We start from the raw sequence: 25,216 nt of genomic DNA, 5'->3' as shown, positions 1-25,216 counted from the left end.
AAAAGGGCTGAAGCCAGCAGTACTCAGTTTGGTGCAATCTGCAAACTAACCACTAGATGTCACTAAATCCTACACACTGGTTCTTTAAGGTGAAATCTGGTGTATAATTTGTCTTTCTCACTCACCACATACCGGGTAAATGGAGGAGATGGTTCAGTCGATCTTTGCTCAGTAATTTGTTTAGTTGATTGTTTGTTTGTTTACATTATGGTGTGTGTGTGTGTGTGTGTGTGTGTGTGTGTGTGTGTGTGTGTGTGTGTGTGTGTGTGTGCGTGTGTGTGTGTGTGTGTGTGTGTGTGTGTGTGTGTGTGTGTGGTCCTGATGCTGTGCGTGCCCTCTGGAGCAAACCAATCAGAGAGCTTATCAGACTTCACCACCCAACCTCTCTCTCTCTCTCCCTCTCTCTCTCTCTCTCTCTGGGAAACATGCCGACGCACTTGTTCACACACACACACACACACACACACACACACACACACACACACACACACACAAACATACCCCCACACACACACACACAGTCCCTGGGCTCTCAGTCTCGTCCTCCTGCCTCTGAGAGGAAGATGGTACCGTGCACAGTGCGTCCTGTACGCGGAGCCAGGCCGTCACACACCGACTCGCTGCGGGAATTTTGAACTCATCATGCCGGGATACGTCCGATTCCTGCTCCTACTTCTGTGCTTGATCCTCATCGGAGAGTGCAGGAGACACAAAAGCCGGAAAAAGCGATCGTGGACATCGCCGGCGGAGATTCACAAGCAGGGCAAGTAAGTGATGGAGATTTTAATGTGACTGAACTCTGACCTTCAGGGATCATCAAGCCTCCAGCAGCAGCAGGTGGAGGAGAGTCTAACGCGCGCTCTCCATCTCCTCTGGAAGACACACAACTCCGTGGAACTGACAGCAAACAGATTCAATTCAGCCTGGAAAAAAAAAGTGAGGGAGTCAGAAGCGAGGCAGCTGCTCAGCGGATTTCAGCCCCACTTCATTTCCAAGAACGCACAGATTAGTCAATATGTGCGATCTGCGCATCATCTGTGGTCCGGATGATGGTGGTCCCTGAGGTTGTGGTCACTAACACGACCGCTGACACCATCACCCAGCGGCCTCCCTGCTGCTTGGTGGTTTTATTTATCGGGAGCAAACCGTGCGTAAAAAGGCAGCCAGGGCGCAGGGATCGCTCTCCCGCTGTCTCCCGCGACAGCTGCGGATCAAATCCGTCCCTCGGCACAGCAGCCAGCGTGATGTCTGTTCTTTCAGCTTCATACACAGTCTTTCATCAGGAGGCTCTGGGGGGAGCAGCAGCGACTGGAGAGTGGAGGGATATTTCTCTTTAAGCCTTTTGTTTGGCTCCCTATGTTAACCTCAGAGCACCAGACATCCACCCGGCAGCAGTTTCATGTCGTACTGTTATGTAAAGTGCAGGAACTGGTAGAAAAAGATAAACTCGGATTTAATCTTTAAGCAAACTGCACCAGGCACTAAACAGTATTATATTCCAAGTTATAGTCAGTGGAACAGCAGAACTGAAATTTCCATTAATGTTTCCCATTTTTTCCTTCCTGACTTTAGTCTCTTCTGTCCCTAAAATCTTCTGTCAAATTCTTTATTGAGAAGCTGGAACCATGTTTATTCATATATTGAATTATATATTATTGAAATGTGTCAAAAGGTTCATAAAATGTGTTAATAGTTCATATTTTCTGCATATTATATATACTGTATATTGTATATTATTGTATATGGCAGAAAGACTATTGTCTACAATTAAAATCAGTGACCAATAGAAATCAATCAAACATACAAAAGTATTTATTTTTTATTATGAAAAAATGGAAAGATCATTTCTCTGAGCCACTACGCACCATGAGCGGGTGTTTAACTCCCTCCCTCCTCCCGCTCCTTTAAGTGTAGAGCTAAAGCACGTCTGGGGATGTTCCATTATTTCTTTTCCTGCAAATCTCGTGCAGAACCAAATCAACCACACAAATCTCCTACTAATGAGTGTTGAGTGTGTATCTAAAGCCTGATAATGGTACTCCTCTAAGTCAATGGTGTTGTTGCCAAATAACTATTATTAAAAGCACATCACTGTTGCACTTGGTGGCATGTGCTGTCATTACCGTGCAACATACACTCAAGTGCATTTGGACTCAATCCCACATACATCCTCCTGCTGTCTGAAATAGTCACCAGGGAACCAAATGTGGATTAATCCACCGCTAGAAATAGTCCCCAACTGTTGCATTATTGCCTCGTGTTTGTGTTGCACTTGCGAAAAATTATAATGACCCGTGGAAATGACTTAGTCCCCTTTTAATGGAACTATAGTGCATTTGTGAAGTGTTTGTAAAGATGGATTTTATTCAGTGTAGGAAGCGACGGCCTTGGTGCAGAGAACCACAGATGACTGGCAAGTCCATCTCTGTATCCACGGGAAATATGCCCACATTACAATGCTGCTCCTTGAGATTTGCATCCATTACAAAGAATCATGTAGTGCCACTGTAGAGGTCTACTCTTTATGTAGAGAGGAGGGAAGTAAAACACAGTGCACATCATCCACATCATGGAGCACTGCATTATTCCGCTCTGCTCGGGTGAATGGCGTCAAATCGCTGCTTTCCTCGAGAGTCGACGTGTGTCAAGGAGACCAGGGTGTGACAGGCCGACGCTCAGCGCACGATGCCAGTGCGTGTTTGCCTGCAGGGCGTTTAGACTGCAACACGTCCTCCCAATTTTAAATGACAAAATACATAGTGTGTCCAGCCTTTCTGAAAGGGCACATGGAAGCTTTTTCTGCTTTTTCTGCCTGTATCAGCAGAAGGGGACACTGTCTCTCAGCGATTTCCAAAACTGTTTTAAAAAATCCCTGTTGATAAATTAATCTGTTTAACGTTGTGGAAATTAAACAGATCATGGCGCGGGTTCAACAGCACACTGTAGTTGTCATGGTTACAATAAGTTGGTTTTTGCATCCAAATGTATTGCAAATTTTCCATAAATATGCAAAAAAGTGATTTTTATGCTCGTGTCCATCCACAAGCGTTATATGTGAATATTAGGATTTCTTTCATGAAAGTAAGGAGTAGGTGGCGCTAATGGTTTCATCTGACGCCATTTTCCCTCTCTCCTTCCTCTCCCCTGGAGCTTGAGTGACATGTAAGTCATGTGATTTCAATACGCCATCATTTAATCGCCGAATCAGTTTCCGTTGCACTTCATTCACTTTTACGTTTTATCGATAAAGTTTTCCACATCTCCCAAGCATAAAATCTTTTTTGCGTTAGTATAAGATTTGGTTGAATTTTCTGTTTCCATTTAGGTTTTTTTTCAAATGCAAAACTGTGAATGCTCATTAAAAAGAAATTTGAACAATAATGGTCATTTAGATGGACGAAGAGAAGCCTCCCATGTTTGGTTCACGCTGTCATTCCTCTTTGGAGGACACACTTGGGCATTGACATTGATGTTTGTAACGCATGTGTGAATTAAGCATGTGTGTTCTCACAGTGTTGCAGTGAATGTGTTTGTAATATAACCACACTCATTTTCTCTGATCCGTGTGTTTTAGTTGTTGAAGCTTAACTATACTTATATGGTTTGATGTATGTATTAGATGTAGTCAGAGGTTTAGAATCTTCCATTATCACTGTTAATCTCTGCTGATGGAGAGAAGAAGAAAATGTTTTAGTCCTTTAATGCAATCTGCTAACAGTAATACAAAAAGAAAAAAGGGAATAACACTGCTTTTCCTTTGAGGTCAAACTCTGATGTGGCTTTAAAAACGTCTCTCTGTCCGTCTGTCTGTCTGTCATCAGCCCTCTGACGAAGAAGATTTCGGATGGAACCAAATCCCGAAAGGTGAAGACCAGCCACCTTCTGCGCATAGACGACCATGATTTCACTATGAGGCCCGCCTTCGCAGGTAAGACCCCCGAGCTGATGTTGGTGACAATCAGAGAACATAGGTCCTTTGTGCTTGTGTCTTTAAATGATCTAGTGTCTGTTCTACTCCTCCTCAAACACTTCTACAATTTACTGTCACTTTTTATTGTTTGTGTGCTGGATGTTGTGAACAGAGCTTTTTATGAACAGTCTATGGTGCAGAGTGAAGTTAGAAAACTTTGTGTTCATCCTACCTGGTTTATCTGCAGTGAAGATTTTTTTAGTGAATGTTTTTCATAAAATGAAACTGTATCTTGTTAATTACTGTTCACATGTGTGGTTTATATACAAGTTTGATAATTTACTGTACTGGTGTTAATTTTTCAGACATTGTTGGCTTTTTCAGAGGTCTGTTAAGCAATTGACACAATCTTCAGACGCAAGTTCACAACTATTTTAAAATAAAAGCTCTGTAATTTCGCTCAATATAAAGCATCACAGCAATATAACAAATATTGCGCTTTTACTTTGAAGACAACTTGCTTCAGAGGAAGGAATTGTTCGACACCCATGAATGTTTGTGTCTCAGTCCGATATAATGACACAAAAATAATCAAATTATCAAAATGATCGGGCGCGACAGTTTTTACTGGCCGCACTGCTATAGTTTATGCGATGATGTAGAAGAAGACATTTTCAACTCAATCCACTGGTTGTGGCCTCAGTCACATTTTTACTCATATTAAACGTATCACATCTTCAAATCGCTCCACACTCAGTACTGCACGTCCTTAGGCAACTCACAATAGACATGCCAAGTGTGAGGCCGACTAGATGGATGGCTCGTGAGATATGCGTTCCACATACATACAGCCAGACGTGGAATAATAGGAATTTCTTATTTTTGATATTCTGATATCTCACACCGACTGGATTAGAAGTTTTAGCTCGGCAGTCTGTTAACTCTGACTCTGTGTCTCCGCTGTTGATGTGCACCCCCTGTTGAACCCGAGTGTGACTGGAAAAAGAAAAGAAGCGGCTTTATTTCCCCCACCTGTCTACTTTTCCACTCCACTGCCAAATCTTTATGGAGACAGAAATAGGAGCAATGTAAAGCATGCAGCCCCCAAGCTAAAGAAAAAATGAAACAAACAGTGAAATACTCAGCAGGTTCTACTAGAAGATAAAAATCCCCTGCTGCTGTAGAATTATGGCTGCAGACGAGTTTATTCCTCTGCCAGATGTTTTTAAAGCCATTATTCGTCAACTGTGATTGCGTGCATTTTCCTGCGCTGACACCGATCAGCCGCGTTGGCAGCAGCAGAAGTCAACTTCAGGGCACTCGCCGCGTCCTTGCTTTCCGCCCTGAATGTCAGGACAATGGCTCTGCCTCTGGGATTTCAGGAGGCAATTAGAAATAAGAAGCTTATTTGTTGAACTTAAGAGTTGCATTTTCTGGTGTTTAGCATAAACAGGCCCGGCGCGTGTATACAGGAGGAGGTGGTGGGCTAAACGAATCGTCCCACAGGGAGTCTCATGCTCCTCTGGGGCCACAGTTGCAGCCACATATGGGAGTGGGACCCCACTGAGGATCACTTTTTATGTGTTGAGCCTCGTCAGCAGAAGCGGCAGCAGCAGATTCAAGACGAAGAAGCAGGAAGGGAAGAAGAAGAAGAAGAAGAAGAAGAAGAAGAAGAAGAAGAAGAAGAAGAAGAAGAAGAAGAAGAAGAAGAACGCGGTCATCTCAATCAAACTTCGCCAAAAGCTGACTTGTGTAAGGAGGAAGAAGTGTGTGCGCACAGCGGCTGCCATGGATCCTTGGGGCTTCTTAAGGAGCCGCTGCAGTGTTACTAATGAAAGCCTCTTACACAGCCACTTCCTGTTTTCTGGCTGGGAACAATATGGAGAATGAGGCTCTTCGGGGGAGACATTGTTATTGTCCAAAAGCACACAAGACACCGCTTTGTGGTGAAACCTGATCCCAAAGAACAAAGAGGATGAATAGGGGGATGTTAATCGTCTGGTTACGATTCATTCGCTTCCACAATGCGCTTCACTGAGCAGCAGCGGGTGCGCGGTTTGTTTTATCAATAGTTTGCAGGTTGCCACTGGGCGGTCCCCCCCACTGTGGCACATTCAGGGAGAGGAAAGGCATATTTGTCATCCCACCTAGTTCTGATTTTCCTTGGTACATCTATTTATGGAGCTGCACCTCCCTGTCTGCCTCGTGTTTGGAAAAAAAGAATAATACATTTGATGGGGTGGATGGGCCTGTCATGCATTAGTCACATTTGCATTAAAGAAGCAGCATGTTTTCTCCCTTATCCCAGCGTGTGCGTTCTGAAGCACACTCCATCGAAACGCATCCCCTGACTGGGATATCTCCAGCCTGAGCAGTGTGGGGCCTAATGGACGAGCCAGCTGCATAATCTAGTCAGGGCCAACCAGCTGTGGATTTACAGCTGCTAATCCATGTAGAGAGGAGCAGTCCGGTATCACGAGGCGGAATGGATAGGGGGGGGTTTCTACTTCTATTCTCAAACACATGTGTAGGATTTACATGAGGACGGTTTGATCAGTGGAAGTGTAAATGGTTTTGTGTATATATAGAGCTTTTCTAGTCTTGATGACCACTCAAAGTGCTTTACATTACAGTTTGCCATTCACACACATTCATATAGTGCATCTATTAGCAGCACTTTTTTTTTTTTCTATGAGGGGCAATCCGGGGCTCAGCATCTTGCCCAAGGACACTTTGGCATGCAGATGAGGAAGACTGGGATCGAACTGCCGCCCTTCTGGTTCGAGGACGACCGCTCAACCCCTCAGCCACAGCCACAGTGATTGAGAGGATTAACGTCTTAGCTGTAACTGTAGATATGTTACTTTAAAAGCGTCTGTGGAGTCATTCACAATGATTTATATTATTATATTAAACACAAGGTCCAGGATCCCCTGTGTTGAATGTGAAGAGGATGATCGGACAATTAATGCATCCGATATCCCTTAAAACCAAATTCTGCAACTTTTGAAAAGAACAAATAAGAAGTAGTATGAAACATACAAGAAAGTACCTTTCATCGATTCAGTATGCTTAGAGGTTTCGCTGCTTAAGCCTTAAATGCTCTAGTATAAGACCAGTGCGTTTTGTTTTAGATAGATTAACTTTATAGTCCACTACAGTGGAAATTTGCCTTTCACTTCTCTCAAATACAGCAAAAGTGTACATACGTGGCATAGCACATAATAAAAATATACAAAATATATAATGCAAAATACAGGTAGCAGCAAGTTATAAATATAGATATATTATATAAATAAAAGAATAAGTAAATAAATAAACCCAGGGAGCAATTCTTACCGAGCAGCAAATGTTGCTGGTGCAGTTAATATAACGGTACGGTGAATAAAACACTGCTTGTATCATTGTATATTTGTTTAATATGCTGCTTATCTATCTGATGTATAACACTAACATAACTGAGTCAGTTAACTGAATTTATGGCTGGTCTCTATTTGTGCTGGTGTTTGTTTTAGCCTGTCACAATTAAACATTTTAATGCTTTTATTTTCAAAGTAAAACAAGATGTGAACGTAGAAAATAACTCACTCCCTCTGCGGCCACTAGAGGGCCCCCCTTATCCCTTAAAATTCCCCACATTCAAATTATATTATACTACATTAAACAAAAACAATTTTTTTGTTTAGTATAGTATAGTATTAACTAGCCAGACTGTTATAATAGGCTATAACATAATTACAACATAATCAATTCCCAATACCTCTATCAGAGTAATACAACTGATAAAATGGATAATGTTAGAATTGTCAATATTATTGGTGGCACCGAGGAGGGGGCTCCCCAAATCCCATTCTGCTTAGGCTTGAGCCGGCCCTGCTGCACAAACACAATACAAAAGCCGGCCTATAGCTGTTTAGCCTCATGCGTCCAGATTTTATGCTAAGCTTAGCTGTGCTTAACATACAGACATAAGATGGATATCCATGACTGATCAGGTGGACTGATACATCAAAACCTATTTTATTTATCGAAGTCTGCTCTTTGTTTATTTCTCTGAATTAAAACCCTAACAAAAGACAGAGGTTTGTGACATTGTAGATTAGCATGAAACATGGATCCAGAGATTCATATCCTAAAAGCTATTATTTGAAAATGTGGCTTTAAAAAAGGTGATTTGATGATTCTGGCAGACGAACACATCACTGAGGTGTCTGAAATCACTGGGAATTTGTGATAATGTAAGAACTCATCATCTCAGCATCATATGTAACATAGATCTCATAGTTTCTAGACGTTTCAATGGAGAACATTTACATACTATACCTTTAGTTGTCTTGAAAAAACCTTTGTTTTCCTGAGATAACAGAATAAATAACTTGTTATCACGAGATAAGTCTATATAAAGCCAAATCATTACAGGAACGGTTGCATTCAGTGTAGCAATGTCAGATGAGCAAGAGCTTGATCATCACATCATATTTTTCTTCCAGTTACCCAAACACCTACATTCAGTTAGTTTTTTTACTCAAAATCGAATTTAGGATCAAGCATTTATAAAGCACAAAACGAATGCAGAAATAGGCTTATTTCTATGTACATGAGTGTTCAAGTCATCCATCAGTCAAAATATTAGATCATGATCTCAAATTAATTATCCCGTTATGCTGGGAAAACAAAGGCTCATTATCTCGAGATCACGAGTTAATTATCTCATGATCACGAGATAACAACTGAAATTAACTCGTTGTCACGGGAAAACAGAGGAAATGTATGATTCCACGTCCGTTTAGGGCTTCTGTACCACATAGCTGCTAAAATGTTGGCTTTTGTACTTTTTTCTGTATTTTCTCCCTCATGCCTTGACAATAATTCCATCTTAAAGTGTAAGGCATGGTATTAACTGAGGCTGCTGAGGTTCAGTGGAGCTCTGGGGAACTGTCAATATGCCTGTGCTGCAGGCTGCATCAGCCCATTAAGTGGGCAGTTATGCTTTTGAACTTTGACTTACAGTGTTTGCCTCTCTGTGGTGTTGGCACTCACAGTGTTGTGGTGTTCATGTGTGTGGGACTGTAATGTCTGGCTGACACATTCTGCCTTCACGCCCTATTTGAACGCAGCCCACACAGAAGCATACTGCAGGATGCGAGGGGCAACTAGAATTATGAAGTGGAGCGTCTCTGTGACGCATCCATGGGTCTCATCTGATAATCAGTGACGTAGAATAATTCGCTGATGCTCGAAAGCTCGAAATAGCAAAAGGAAATCTTCTGGCAAAACCAGGCGCAGGACATTTCGTCAGTGCCCGACTGTCGCGTCTGAACACATTAACCTCGCTTTTTCAGCCTCAGTCTGCAGCCAACGTTTTGAACACTAAAGCACAGAAAGTAGGCTTCCATGCCCTATAATTTAGGACACTGTGATATCCCTCCTTCGGCACAGACCTTTCCCCCTCTGCTGTGTCCTTACAGTGAGGTTCAGCTCTGGCTGCAGCTTCCTGTGCCCCAGCTGCAGAGAGGGCACAGACATTTCCACTCCATGAACACCACTGGTCCAGACTTTCTTTTTCTGAGCAGGTGTCTGGTGTTACGTCTGCTGCTTCGCTTTCAGCAGGTGCTCTGGCTTTTACCGAGTCTGGCACGTGATGTGTGGCATATGGTGTGAGAGGGATTGGGGAGGACTCTCTGCTGACAGCTGGGACTGGGCACGAATTAATATCCCCTCTTCCAGGTAGCAGCTTTGCTGTGCCACTAGTTATGTAAGGCTGGCACCATTACTGCTGCGCAGATTAAAAAATACTACCACAGCCAATGCGACTTTCAATACACAAATGACAGAAGGATGTGCAAGGTAAATTTTTTCCATTGATGATAAAGCTACTAGGATCCTCTTCCATATCCCCATAAATCCCAAGATGACTTTAAATATAGACTATACACATGTACATATATATGTAAATATGTAAATATACGCATTTCATCACACATGCAAATACTGAGTTCAGTTTATTTCAAGTAATCATATGAAATGACTGGAGTTACTCGTCATGGTGTAGCTTGTTATGGCTGTTATTTTGGGACTGTGTAAAAGAGGATGGGCCTGTGCAGGAATTCAGATCACAGCAGTGACTGCAAATCAGTTCTTTGCAAACTGAAGTATTTATTTATTTATTTATTCTTTTTATAACAACTGTATCAAATGGCTGTAAAGTGGGTTTCAGGATAATCTTAAGCTGTTTTACTGCAACTTTATTTGCTTTTTGGTAAACTCGTAACGGTGTATTTAGTTGCAGAAGGAAAAAGCTCTGAAAAAAAACCCCTGTACACTACGAGCTCAGCACCAAAGAGCAGACCGACACAGCTGGTGAGAGTATTAGAGCATTGAGCAGCCAAAGAGCCAGATCTTTCTCTCAGGAGGTGGTGCAAACCAAAACAGAGCTGAAAGACTTTCATCACATTCATCAGCAACAACACTCATCCCTCCATAAAATCAGTTTGTGCATGTTTTGAAAAAAATATTCTCCTTTCACCAATTTCACCATAATAATGTTCATTCACTCCGAAAAAGCCAATTTGCCCCCTATCTGACAGCTGGAGTTCATCTCATTTTCATGTGATGGCCCAGATGTGCCCTCACTGGTTCTCCATTCCCTCTCCTTCTTTCACTTCTTAAAGCAAAAAGAAACCCATTCGGGCTATTATTATTCAAGTCAGTATCATTCATCCCCTGTGTTACACATGTCATTGCGATCTAATACTCAGAAAAGAGACATCCTATAAATTTGACAATCATTTCAGTCGAAGAAAGATCATTCTGTATCCAAAACCAAAATACGTAATTCTCTGTGGAACATGAATGTGCTCATTAACATCAGCAAAACTTTGTCTGTTTGTCTTGTGTACAACTCAAAATAACCACTACACAAACAGGCATTTTCTGGTCTTTCACATCATAGCACAGGTCAGGAAAGGTCATCAAGCAATAATAAAGATATATCCTCAAGGGACAGTGGTTAGCTAACGACCTAGACCAGACACAGTTACCCGGAGGTAGTCGGCTATTTCATAACACCAGCTGAGTATTTCTAGGACTTTTCCACTCCCAAGGTTCAATTCCAATGCAGTGTGTGCACTTCATTTAGCTGTTAGTGTGGGTGGGTGGTGTGTAGCATGTAATGCTTTAATGCAGGACACTCAACAAACTACTGTTGTTGATGTTGCTTTTTGCCACTTTGACATGGGATCATAGGGTCAGTAATAATTTGTGCTTGGAAAATAATGTTGTAGTTGCACATCACCTTTTGTGTGAATAAAAACATTTTCTAGCTGTAGAAATGTTTATTTATGTAATTCATATTTTTTCAGGGATATTTTCTATAAGTTTTCACAAAGTCTGAGAGATAGACAAACACACTTCCCATCGAGTTACAGCTACAAACCTCCAGCTACAAGTAGAAACCACGACCCTATTTTTACTGTTGAGCTGACAGGCCAATCAGCATGATTCCCGTTGATTAACCAATTGGAATACGGTCCACTGACCATCAGTGCTATTATATGTAACTCATTAACCAACCAGTGTCTCAGAGGAGTTTCACCTCAGGCTTTTTCAGGGAACATTTTGCCCCGATTGAACACTGTGGATTAGTTTGATTGGATGGTCTTAACACTATATGTGAGACATTCTGGTACAATAGTTTACTCTTCTTTATATTGTGCTTCCAGCTTTGCCGTACGGACTGAAATCCTCACCTGTTCATATGTTCAAACAACACACACCAGATATCAAACCAGAGAAAAGTGTGAATGCAACTCTAATCTGTTTAACTGCTGTAAATCTGCAGGTCCTGCTGTCCCGGTCGGCGTGGATGTTCAGGTGGAGAGTTTGGACAGCATATCCGAGGTCGACATGGTAAGCAGCTTGAACGTGTTGAATCCCACATGGTACACATGGTAAGGTTATAGGTAAAAATGGATTACAAGAAGCTGGAATCATTCTGCAAAGCATAACTTCAATCTGCTGCAGATACTGAAAACAACAGAAATTAAAATAGATTCACTCTGGGGGGGAAATTACGGAATTACATGGATTATTCCGTCTCTCTAACTTAGAATTCAATCAGGTTTTAAAGCAAAGACCAACAGAAACTGAAAATGAGGAGATTATGGCAGAAGTAAAAGCATAATGCCATTATTAAAGCTACTCCTCCAGTGGATTATGTTACTGGTGGAAGACTTAACTCTAGTAAGTCTGTGTTATATTCAGTTTGCAGTCGTGTACATTGCTGACTTCAACAAATGGCATCGCTTCTACAACATTTGAGCACCAGAGCGAACAAAACTCCGAAATCGAACTTTTTAAATTGGACACACCAGAGGCCAAACAGAGTTTAATTAATGAAAAGTCATAAAAAGCAAAGGCCTATATCAGCTCTGCCATTGGCATTTGAGGGCTGATTTTAGTTATAGTCATTAAAATGCTTTCAGTTGGATAATCAGAGTTAGATTTGGAAAGCTCAATGGCAGGAACTGTTTAATTTGGCTCAAAGTCAGAATAAATTAATGTTGAGTAATGTAATTAAATCAACCCTCTGTTCAGGAACCATAAATTAGATCCAAAATTGTCATCCTGATGTCGTGTAAGCTCCTGTTTGCAAGGACGACTACGGATTACATTTCAATTGGATCCCAGGGTTGTGTCTTTATTTGATTTGGAACAAAAATGATTCCTGAGGACGGCTGCTCTTAATAACATTATGTCATTTCACCAAGCTCCAGGAAGCTTAACAATTACAGCAGCAAACTATGTTTTTCACAAAAAGGTGATTTTCAAGGATACAATTAGTGTTATTCTACGTTTTTCTCTAAGTCAACTAATTCTATGGAGACAGTGAAAGCAACATGGCAGTCTACCTCTGTACTCTCTGAAAAAACATTTCCTACCCTGTCTGTGACTCACTGCACTGAGCCCTATGGCTGTTGGCTGGAAATAAAAATGGTCAGGAAGATTAATAAATAGTAAAAACAAATTTCCTAAAGCAGCTGGGTGTTATAGTTTTTAACTGCTCAACACTCAAAGAATAGGGAGTATTGCATTTGTGTAAGGGCTCAGTCTTCAAAATTCATGGTTACATTTCTAAAATTTCACATTCCTGTGATACGATAATGGTTGGCCAAATATTTAGTTTGTCAGGCTATCTTCCTGTGTTTGAATTTAGGGATGTGAGTCAGCTTAACTAACTCAAATTGTATTAAAGCAATCAACTGTAGCCATGTAGACCTAAAGAATTACAACTCTGAGAACTCTGTTTGAAAGGAGCTTGGACAAAGTGAATAAAAGGGGCCCTAAAATGAAACCCTGAGGTAATCCACAAGTGATTGGGGCAGTATGGAACGAGAAGCTCCATATCTTATCAGAGAAATACTCCTCTGTTAAGAGGAGGCCAACAACTTGACCACTTGTAAGCATTATGGATTATAAGATGATTGAACAACACAATATTTGGGAAATAATTAGATAATATTGGTAAATGTAGCTAAAGGAGAGAAGAGTCATCAAGTCAAGACCCAGAAAGGTTACGTTTAAATGTCATTATTATTATTATTATTATTATTATTATTATTATTATTATTATTATTATTATTATTATTATTATTATCATAAATGATTAACTGTATCATAATGGAAACAAGAATAAAGATTATTTGTACGTTTATTCACCTATACAGAAACCTATTCAAGTAGACAGCAAAGGTTTTCTAGCATTAGCCACCATTAGCATCTGGTCATACTACACCAACTTCTTTATTTAGTAAATGTCGAATACATTACAGTTATTACTCATCTGAGGGATTCAGACTGAACTCATCTTACGCAACATCAAAGGTACTTTGATGGGGAGTGCCAAGAGTACAATGTGTTGCTGCAGCCATTATTATAAACTGATCTGGTCTTATGTAATGCCATGAGGAGAATGGGATAGAGGATGATCTCCCGTGACAGGGGCTGGTGCAGGCGCTCTGGCCTGCATAGCAACAGGGGGGACAGAGGCGTGAAGAAGAGAGTAATCTAAGACCAATGGAGGCTGTGGACTGTGCTTAGCCGACATATGTTCAGCACTTCAGTTGACCGTGACTGTTTAGTCATAAACAATCCATATAATCCAGCACCCACAGGCCGCAGCGGTGTAATCCCAGAGGAATGCAATAAAACAGATTCTGCGAGTAGAGAGACCTTGTAGTGAGACTTAATCCAGAGACTGTTTCTGTCCACCCCCCCAGGACTTCACCATGACCCTGTATCTGAGGCACTACTGGAAGGACGAGAGGCTGGCCTTCCCCAGCTCCACCAACAAGAGCATGACCTTCGACGGGCGACTGGTGAAGAAAATCTGGGTACCTGACGTGTTTTTCGTCCACTCCAAGAGGTCTTTCATCCACGACACCACCACCGACAACATCATGCTGCGGGTCTTCCCAGATGGTCACGTCCTGTACAGCCTGAGGTGAGGACAGGAAACATCTGCCCCTCGCAGGGTTCTCCTCACACAAACTAAATGAGACGTGGCAGCCCCATGTGTGGCATGTGTAGAGCTGGTGAGATTTACATTCTGCAACAATTCCCCAGGGTCACGGTTACTGCTGCATGCAACATGGATTTCAGTCGCTTCCCTTTGGACTCGCAGACATGCACGCTGGAGCTGGAGAGCTGTAAGTATTAATATATGCACACTGTTATATTTGGCTCCTAATTACTGAGGGCCCATAGCATTTTAGCAGCATGTTGCCTGACACCGTACACAAACATATAATTGGGATGTATCAGTAAGAAGTTGATGCATCACAGCAGCAGAGAATGATAAATAGTGTATTTTCACACCAGTACTGCATTTACAAATGATACTGTTGGTTACCAGAAATTCTAAAGTAGTTGCTTAATTGACCATGACAGTAGAGAGAAGCAGGCCTTTAGTTCAAACATCATTATATTAGAAGCAGGTTTTAGGGCCTAATGAAGAACAAATTCAGAGATTTCAAGAATATAGTCATAATCTAACCCCAAAAAAGTTGTAATATTACAAGAATAAAGTGGTAATGTAATGAGAAAAATAGCATATCATCAAGGGACATTGATTAGCTAACTCCCAGCTAATTCTGGATCCAAAATCCAGAAAACTAAGAAACTTTATAGCACACAGATTGCAATCACCCACTACCAAAGATTTTCTCCTCCACAAAAGAGACAATTTCCTTCAAGTCTGTGCAAATCTCTCCAGAATAGAGTGTTTGTTGCGCAATTGTCCAATAAAGTTCTGATACTTAGTGATGTATTATATCATTTTGTACATATATATTTTTTTATATCAATAATATGTAGCTGATGAGCCAATAGATTAAGTATTTTGTTATGTGTGAAACCTGTAAAATGCTGTGAAATGACACAAAGCCTAAAATTATGACTTTATTCTCATAATAATATGACTTTATTCTTGTAATATTACGACTTTACTCTCAAATCTTTTTTTCTCTTTCATTCCAAAATGCCTGTTTAAAAGACATTTCAGAATATGTTATTGCTTGTTGGTCTTAATTTGTTCACAAGTTTATCGATGTTTACCTTTCAATTCAGGATACAGTGCACTTTTTATACAGCACCAACCCCATTAGCACAGCATAATACAGTAATCAGGTCATACTCACCCCTATATGTTAGGTCCTCACATAGAAACAGATATTTTTTTTATTCAATAATTATTTCCAGTTGCTTCAAATGTTCCTGCTCTTCAGTTTCTGTCTAAAGATTTCGACAGTGAATTGACATCTACTGCACCTAGAAGCCATCATTTAATTTTGCAGACATTTATTATTACATGAGGATTTTACTTTTGCAAAATCTGCAGGATGGTAACACTGTATACATCATGAGAAGCTGATTTGTAATGCTTTTACTTCAGAATCAGCCATCGCTTCATCTTCTCATGCCATTTTCAATTCTTGCAGAGATCCAACTGCTGCTGCTGGTACTGACATTGGTTTAACTCTACACTATGTGCTCTGTGCTTTATGCTCTGTGCTTTCTGTCCATCAGATGCTTACACGGACGAGGACCTGATGCTGTACTGGAAAAGCGGTGATGAGTCTCTGAGCACCGACGACAGGATTTCCCTGTCGCAGTTCCTCATCCAGAAGTTTCACACTACCTCTAGACTGGCTTTCTACAGCAGCACAGGTAGATAAACAAAACCAAAGGCTGAGTGGAGTTTTACATGGATACTTTCAAAAGGACAGATTATCCATTTGTCCGGCAAGTCCCTAGATTTACTATGTGGCATGGAGTAAATTAATTCATTGATTAATATAAACTCAAATTGAAAGGACCTTAACATTACCCCTGCATTTATACCTTATCTTATCCTGTTTTGTCTAAGGGTCTTGTGTCGAAATCTACTAAATAATAATAAAAAGTTGCCGGTAGAACGAGACCACACAATACATATACATAATACATAAGTAAGGCATTTTGATGGGTTTATATCTTCCATTCTACACATGGCAGTGCAGAAATAGCTTTATTATTTAAAAAAGTCTCCTATGACCTAGATTTTGTTAAAGATGGCAGCAGAAAAGAGGCAAAAGCAGTAATAGAAAATAAAGATAGAAAATGTTCTAGCTGAGGTGAAGCTGGGGGCATGGGAGTTTTTCAGCTAGGCAGAAGCAGTAAATGTAGCAGAAGTCCGACTGGCTGTAATGGAATGGTCAGGCCATACCATAATACATTACTGTGATGTCAAGACAACACACAAAATATGGACATTGCTGTGCCTGAAAGGGGGTTGAGCAAATTCTCAATCTAGCTGCCCAGTGGGGGTTACTGATACCCACCATCTAGAAAATTAAGCTAAAATATCCTGGATACAAACGTTGCCACCTCGTGCATTTGTGACGTAGTGATCAGACGCATACTAGCAAGGTGCCGCCTTTACGCTATCAGGGACAAAATGAAGGCTACTGAGAGGTCAGCAGAGGGCATTTGGCCAATTAAAAGCCAATACTGGTAAATAAGGAGCTGTGCTTACCTGCAACTTCTGTAAGCATGTTGTCAATATGTGAGTGAATCAATGACATTGATCAGGTCAAAATTGTTAATTTATCAGTAGTGAGACCAGCTACATTAGAGCTTTTACTGTGAAAATAACAAGTCACATTTTCCCCGTACCTCCATTTTTGAGCTAACTGAGGTAAGTTAGTTGCGAGCCCAGGGGTGCTAGGGATTATTCTAGCATTGCTAATTACCAGCAGAGTCAGTTAGGTCCATGTAAGTTTATCATTTCAATTTTCTGTATAAAAATTGAATTCAATTTTCTAAGCTTCAATTTTCATACAGAAAATCGAACTGATAAGTGTATCACTTATCACTTACAATATACTGGAGCTGTTACTGCTGCTTTGATCAGCGGCCAAGTCGACAGTGTCATCAGCAGTCTGCTGGAGTTTAAATGCTGCACCTGAAAGCATCATTGATTCCCTTTGATTTCCTAGTTTTACACTTGAGTGAGCTGATGTGTTGAGTTCAGACACTGCTGACCCTGCACTGAAGTCAGTCTTGCTTGACTTGGTTGTTTAAGAAAGTAGCGGGTTGCTCACAGGCCAGTTGTTTTGAAAGTGGAGTTTATTTGTATTTCATTTTACTGTAATTTATTTGTATTTCTTTACTCTATTTTGAGAAACTATTTTTCTAAAGTATTTCTTACAACATGTTTTGGGGAAATATTATTTGCACTTCACTTCTATCTTTAATATATTAAATCAAGCCAATGGCAGAAAAGGGAAGAAGAGGAACAACACAACACTAGTATTCTGCAGTCAGTCATTGGTCTCATTATCCTTTTAATTGAGCCACGATTGAATCAAATCTTCAGCCACATACGTGTATAGAGTTGCAACGAGAAGAAAACATAATCACATCCCTAATAATTATACAACATATTATAACCCAAAATGATTTCTTTTCTCAGAGTTGGTATTATAATTGTAGCTAATAAATCAATCAATCAATCAATTATTATTATTATTATTATTATTATTATTATTATTATTATTATTATTATTATTATTATTATTATTATATTAATGCTAGAGATCCTGTTCTATTTGAACTCCACATTGACTTCAAAAGGGTCAAACATAAACTAAATTCTGAATCAAGTGGTCTTCAGTATTGTGCACAGACCTGAGAATTGAGTTATGTCTTTGTTTTTCTCTGTGGAACTTCGATTAACAGGTTCAACAGGTTGAACGCAACCCAGGTAGACATTTCTGAAAATATATCGTAGAATTATTCTCTTACAAAGTCAGCAAATATCCTCAACTTATCTATGATTTTGGTGTATCTATATTAGTGAATCCAAAATGCTTCCACACATCAGCTGCAGGTATTCTACATTTTCTCAGAGCTTTTTCATGAAAGACGTTCTGAGATGTCACAGCAGCTAAAAGCACAGTTAGCGAGATTCTATTCAGCCACTTCAGTTCCAGGATGCTGGCATTGTGTGGGACACTTGAATAGCACAGAGACATTGTTATAAAACAGCGAATGTGCTTTTCTAACTATTGCAAGTCACATTGTCAGCTGTGAACACGAGCTATAGCATAGTTTATGATGGTTTATGTGGCGGAGAATACAGTTGCAGAAAGAAATGTAACTAGAACAGATTATTAAAGATTCAACATCTGTTTTTTCAATTTGAAATATTGTGTTATTTATTATATAAATATATTATACAACGCATGGCACCAGGGAATGAAGTTAAATTACTTTTTAAGTAAATAATTAAATTTGAAGTCAGTCGCAACTTTTCTCACCAAAAACAATGAGCTAATTACTCACTGATGAACAAAGACCAAGGTTACCAAAGATATAAAATAGCTCTACGTGAGGTAGAGGCTGTTCACTTAGGTTAGATAAAACCTTGTTTTTTTCCAATGAGATTAACAGTGAATAGAAAGGTAAACTCTTCCTCTGGAGAATATTTGAACATTGGGAGCTGGAACACTGCTGTGAAAAACACACCACTGGGCTATTTTAACATACTGCATGCATTTCCTCCACATTGTTATTCTACCATTTTCTACCTTGTAGTGCTTTCCTGTCATAGATATTTGGATCCAGCACAATGACCTCTTTTCGGCTCAGCTGCTGTTTTGTTTGTTTGGTTTTGTTTTATAAGCCCTGAAGATCTGTAGCATCCCTGTGCAGATGAGGGCTTTTTGTTTTGTTTTTCAATACAAAGAACACTGATGTGACAACGTGGAGATGGGACAATAAATACAGGACAGGTCAATAAGAGTCTGAGCCGGAAACAATAAAGAAAATATTTGTTGTTGGATGCGATATAGTTTGTGTGTGTGTGTGTGTGTGTGTGTGTGTGTGTGTGTGTGTGTGTGTGTGTGTGTGTGTGTGTGTGTGTGTGTGTGTGTGTGTGTGTGTGTGTGTGTGTTGTGTGTGTGTCCTACATTGTAAGGTAGATCGGAGAGAGTGATTTAAAGAAAAACCTATCAAATTCAGGGCATACAGATTAGTTGGTAATTTGACCTTGTTCTTTGTTTATATTGTCACTGTCGCACATCATTCCTCTTCTTTCCCACTGACAAATGAAGCTATTTGTAAACTTTTATTATGTCTTCCTTCTTCCTTGTCTCCAGGCTGGTACAACCGTCTGTACATCAACTTCACCCTGCGGCGTCACATCTTCTTTTTCCTGCTGCAGACCTACTTCCCCGCCACTCTGATGGTCATGCTGTCCTGGGTGTCCTTCTGGATCGACCGCAGGGCCGTCCCTGCCAGAGTCTCATTAGGTCAGAGGATATGCAACACAACCACTGTCTTGCATGTGTCCAAAGCACATGACAGTGATGCAAAGTTTTCCCTTAAATTCCGTTTTCAATTCGTTGTTTGGGGTGAAACTTCATGATTGACAGCTGAGACTGATTGGTTGAGCATGTCTATCGACAGTACTTTGCTACCATGGCTCTACCCCCGATTGCTACCGCGAAGATGCTGGCAGGGTATTTTAACTTCCTTTCTGGGTAGTGGGAGGAAGTGAAGACACGTCGTTTACCTTTATATATACAGTCTATTGTCCTAACCCACAAAAGTGGTGGCAGTGCCAGATGCATTGTTGAAAAGGGCTGTACTTAATTCCTTAATTAGCTGTGTTCTGGGTGTAACATGCAATCTTCCATTTCCTTTAAAACCCAGGTATACAACGTTGGACCTAGCGAGATTACTGCTGCAGGGGAAACTGTTCTGCTTGTGCACAAAGTTAAAGCGCAGGCGAAGATCTGTGTGTGTGTAGCAGAGTGTAACCACATATTACTATCTTGATAATATGCCCTGTGATAGTCTGCTTACCTGAGAGGATAAGTGGTATGGCTAAAAGATGGATGAATGGGTGGATAACGTGCCCTTTAAATACCAGTGAAAGACTTCGCATTTGCTTCAGACAAGAGTTTTGTTGGTAAATGGTACAGTTGCTTTTGGCTGCATCGTGATAGAAATGAGCAAGCAGTGCATGACACATGCCCATGGGCACTCAGATGGACACAAGTGCATTTGCTATTTAAACAACATGGCTGCTGGACAGGAAAAACAACAGCTGCATTGGTCTGAAACTAGCAAAGGAACTTGCGTTGTGCTTGGTGCCACTTTGTGCCAGTTGTAAAACGAGGCCCTTTGACTTTTTGTTCATTTCATCTTAACACATACAGAGAGTTAAACAATGATTTGTGGTATTATCGGGAATTACAGGCTCAGTGTTGCCAATTTAGCAAAATTGCTAGATTTAGTGACTTTAAAACCCAAGATAGACTTTAATATCAACACTGACACATTAAATAACTTTTTTAAATAAATGTTGAATCTTCCTCATATTTCACCCAAACACCTTTTATCTGCCATGATAACATAAGGTTGTGCTTTTTGTCTGGGCTTCAGGTATAACCACGGTGCTCACCATGTCCACCATCATCACTGGAGTCAACGCCTCCATGCCCAGGGTCTCCTACATCAAAGCTGTGGACATTTACCTCTGGGTCAGCTTTGTCTTTGTCTTCCTGTCTGTCCTTGAATATGCTGCCGTCAACTACCTGACGACAGTGAGGGACGGAAAAGACCGGAAGCTCAGGGAAAAAGTCAGGGAACAGGTACAAATACCTTTTCAGAAATGGCACATGCTTCCAAATAATGCTTATAACTTTTCAGCCTTTTATTCAGTCTTGATCCCTTTCATTTTTACCGTCCCAGAACCTCCCTTGCACCTGTGGCATGTCCCATACCAGGACCATGATGCTGGACGGTACCTACAGCGAGGCAGACACTAACAGCTTGGCAGGGTACACCAGAGCCTCCATGACGGCTGAGGACGCGTCTGAAAAACAAGAACGAATGGTGGTGCATCTCTCTCTGGACAACGAGTCCACGGGGACCAAGAAAAAGGGCATCCGCGGCTTCCGGATAATCCAGAACACCCACGCTATTGACACCTACTCTCGCATGATTTTCCCTGGTGCCTACATCCTTTTTAACCTGATCTACTGGTGTGTGTACTGCTGAGTGTGTGTGTTTCAGCCTAAACTGAAGCAGTGAAAGGAAAAAAAAAAACTGCTTAACCATTTCATTGACATTGGAAAAGAGATAGTTGTTCCCATACTGCATGATCAGGTGGAGCGGCGAGTGGAGCGGACAGATGGCTGAAAAATACCACAGGCTTCTGGGTGTACATTTTTCACTAACTCTCGCCCATGTCACCACTGGACTGGACCACTAATGCAGTTTCTCCTCCTTTATATAATTATATCCTAAGCTCATAGGTACTCCAATCACATTCCAACAACCTGGTGGGGCTAGTTGCACAAGTTATGCTGTTCGACTAGTCTACTGCCAGTTGTAAAAAAAATATAAACTGAATAATTTAAGACTGACATGGTAGCCACTGAACCCCAGGGTCACCACCATTGACTTGTATTAATTTGGTATTTGGCAACACAATCCATGTTTGACAGATCTTTTACTCTCATTTTTCTCTGTTTTGGTCTCCACCATCTCCCAAGGAAAATAGTTGGCTCTTTGGGGAAAACAAGGTTGATGAGAGTAGAGAATAAAGGCCAGAAAACCAAAACAATTAGTTAAAAGAGACTAAAAAGCTCTGTGGTGTAGTAATTCTTTCTGGGTTTATCACTATAGCAATTCCCTTTACATTGCATATAGTTATATCTTTGGTTGATACAGAAAATATTGATTTGCCAAGCTTTAAGATTGTCACAGCTTTTTAAAACTGAGGAACTTGTATGTCTATGTGAAGCTGGACTGTTGTGATCTGAGCCATATTCAGACTGTTGTCTTTGTGCAGCCAGGCTCTGCCTAGACATCCCTAAATAATACTCTCTATTTTTCATGATCAAACTGTCAAAATAATAACAGCATATCATTTGGCTGCTATTGTCTCTGTAACCTTTGGAGCTGACTGAGTCACATTACTGAGCATTTAATGAGGCAGTAAGTGAGCTAAATACCAGGCTTTCTTCCCTGAACATCACTCCAACTACAGTGACAACATTACAGTTCAACTGACAGTCAGCGCTCCTTTCCCAGTGTTACTCATCGACTGCTGTTCTCCAGACGACAGCAACTGATAAATCCAGGACTAAACAGGATGCTCCTACTGTATGGCATCCTTTTTATGAGTAAAGTGTGTATTTATTTATGGATTTGCGGGCTTCATTGTTCACTGACTGACTTTTATTTAATATTTATTTCTTTATTTCTTAAGCGTCAATGGATACACGTGCCATTATACCTTAAGTTGGCAAAGAAGCACGAAATGGGGGTTGTACAAAACTGCTTGATGCATGCTGCAAGACGTGCAATACTGTATCTTTTGAGTTGTATATTTCCTAGAAAGGTGTTTAAAACATGATAAGCTTTAGCAGTGATGTAAACCAACTTGAACCGCCTTAAGTGAACATTTTTTTATACACACACACATGGTTCTAAAATGAATTTTGTTCAATTTGTTTGTTTGAGTACCATGAGTGACTGCATAGTTTTCCTTGAGGTTTTCTCAGCAGGATTTCATTCGGGTTTCACATTTTATTTAATGATGTGGGTAAAAAGTAGGCTTTAAGGCTAGCCACACTGTGATGTCTGTGATCTCAGCCTTCACAGTTTCATTCCACAAAACTTTATTATGAGTCAATATTTCAAAAATGGATTCTATAAAATTATTTCAAAAAGATATCCACTTTTTAAATGAATAGTTTTACCTGAGAAATTAGCTTCTAGTCACGCTGGAGGCTATGGTTTGCTCCAAAATGTAAGTACAGAAGAAATACCATTAACCTCTTGTGCAAAGTATGAATCCGGCTTTAAATTCATTTCATGTCTGTGCATTTTAAGTACAGAGCTGAATTGGGAGGTGAGCTTAGCCTAGCACAAAGACATGAAGCAGAGGAAACTGCACCAACCACACATCTAAATTTCTGTCAACACTGAGGCAGCCATAGTAGTTGCTCGAATCAATCAAAGACTGTGTCCGAAATCACTCACTAATCATTAGTATAGTCCACTAAATTGTGAATTTGCAAATATTGTGCTGTTGGAATATTTAGTGAAATGTTTTTGTACCCTATCTAGTGGAGTCATTGTTACCCACAGTGCATTGTGAACGGTGGTGTACAACTGATGGCAATATATACCATCAAGCGTTGCTCCTGCGGCATTGACAGGAAGAAAAATGGCAGCACGTAAAAATATCTGAATTATAATGAGAATGAAGACAGGTTTACATTTGCCTGGTTTTTCACATTTTACTATGGGTTTTTCCATCGGCTGACTTTGTTGTTGTTGCACGTCATAAACCTGCGAAGCAATGACCTAATCACTGGCTCATTACAAACCAGAGTAGTGTCTGAGAGCATTGTTTCTTTTGCTGATGGTCTACTAAATGGAAGGCCCTTTATAGTGAGAAGGGGGTGGTGAATGACTGGGTGATTTCGGACACAACAATTTCTTTTTTTACATCGATCAAAGAAAGAAAGAGTTTTTAGCTCTCTTTTCTTTTGTTGGCTTTATTTATGTTTGTTTATTTTCTTACAACAACTGTACAACTACGTCCATTTCATATATGCTTATTGCAATATTTCGGTTGCTATTGCTAAGTTGCATAGCATCCCACATAGCTGACGAGCTAGGTGGGTCCCCCATCCTTGTTTGACCTACTATTGATTGGTCAAATATTTCTCCAACCAGGGGAGGCATTGCAGTGCACACAATCCCAGACATTTGATTCAGCAGGCAAAAAGCTAGCTCTGTCCCACTCCTAATGGGAAGCTTGGGTAGCATCACCTTGGCTCTAGCTGCGTACATGCCGCACAGATATGAGAGTGGTGTTGATCTTTTCATGACACCCTCAGCAAAAATGTTCATTTCGTAAAAAAGAAGACTGCTCTTCTAATGGAAGGTCTCAACCTAAATCTTCAGTTACCATTATGCGCTTTAGCTTCAAAGCAGCAATAAATTGACAAGACTTAGGCTATGTCTCAATTCAGGGGCTGCATACTTCAGAGGCTGCATCTGAAGACAGATTACATCACAGTCGCGCAACTAGGCTGTACCGTATCAAAGGCACCTTCAAATGTGGCTGACAAATGCCTCCTTCCATTACTGAGAAATGAAGGCTCCAATGAGTGGATCCTTCCCGGCCCAACACATCCCTGATTTCTTTGCGCTTCAGTGACAAACTATTTTCCAAAGACGTAATGATGCCAGCAAGCGAAGTGATGTCCAATGCTTGAGTGTCACGCTTCAACTAGACCGAACAGCTAACAGTACACATGTTAAAAAACTAAGGGGCATTAAAACTTTCTCGTTGTGTCAAACTTCAGCTCTGTTGCTAGGCGACAGCAATAAGGGCGGGACGGGCTGGTGACACCGATAAGTTCGGCCTTCATGGGCTCCATGGCCTTTGAAGGACGCAGTCTTCGTGGACTGGGTAGACCAAGTCCTCCGAAGGATGCCGACCCTGAATAGAGACACAGCTTTTGTGTGATTACATTTTTTTTTCTCAAGGCGCATATCATTTTGGAACGGAATTCTCAAAAACGGCAGTCAGATTATCTCAACAAAAGAACACAACAAGAAGACAAGCACACTACAGCTTCCAAACCGACATCACTTCTACCTTCATCCTCAGAAAATGTTCAGAATGTAATGCTTACAGAGCAAATTTCATAAATAAAGTCTTTCTTTCATGCA

General features: G+C 40.6%; 1 protein-coding gene across 2 annotated transcripts; it reads left to right on the top strand.

Annotated features, from left to right (window-relative positions):
- The first annotated feature begins 496 nt into the window (after window positions 1–496).
- LOC118099947 (gamma-aminobutyric acid receptor subunit rho-2) lies at window positions 497–25,216 on the top strand. Of its 2 annotated transcripts, XM_035144778.2 has the most exons (10): window positions 497–767; window positions 3,151–3,162; window positions 3,822–3,928; window positions 11,751–11,818; window positions 14,188–14,411; window positions 14,534–14,616; window positions 15,995–16,135; window positions 19,609–19,761; window positions 20,900–21,108; window positions 21,209–25,216. In XM_035144778.2, exons 1-10 carry the CDS (start codon window positions 643–645, stop codon window positions 21,515–21,517), a joined length of 1,431 nt encoding a protein of 476 aa, XP_035000669.1. In that variant the 5' UTR covers window positions 497–642; the 3' UTR covers window positions 21,518–25,216. The 2 variants fall into 2 exon arrangements, with proteins under 2 accessions (XP_035000669.1, XP_035000670.1); XM_035144779.2 differs by lacking the exon at window positions 3,151–3,162.

The sequence above is a fragment of the Hippoglossus stenolepis genome, chromosome 20 (genome assembly GCF_022539355.2).
Source record: "Hippoglossus stenolepis isolate QCI-W04-F060 chromosome 20, HSTE1.2, whole genome shotgun sequence".
Taxonomy (NCBI): domain Eukaryota; kingdom Metazoa; phylum Chordata; class Actinopteri; order Pleuronectiformes; family Pleuronectidae; genus Hippoglossus; species Hippoglossus stenolepis.
The sequence above is the reverse complement of the archived record's forward strand: the minus strand, read 5'-3'. Positions and strand labels throughout refer to the sequence as shown.

What these genes read in the sequence shown, in the direction of transcription:
- LOC118099947 (XM_035144778.2), top strand. Translation starts at nt 643, where the DNA reads ATGCCGGGATACGTCCGATTCCTGCTCCTACTTCTGTGCTTGATCCTC. An exon ending in GCATATCCGAGGTCGACATG is followed by an intron (nt 11,819 to 14,187) that starts GTAAGCAGCTTG and finishes CCACCCCCCCAG; the next exon opens with GACTTCACCATGACCCTGTA. An exon ending in CACGCTGGAGCTGGAGAGCT is followed by an intron (nt 14,617 to 15,994) that starts GTAAGTATTAAT and finishes TCTGTCCATCAG; the next exon opens with ATGCTTACACGGACGAGGAC.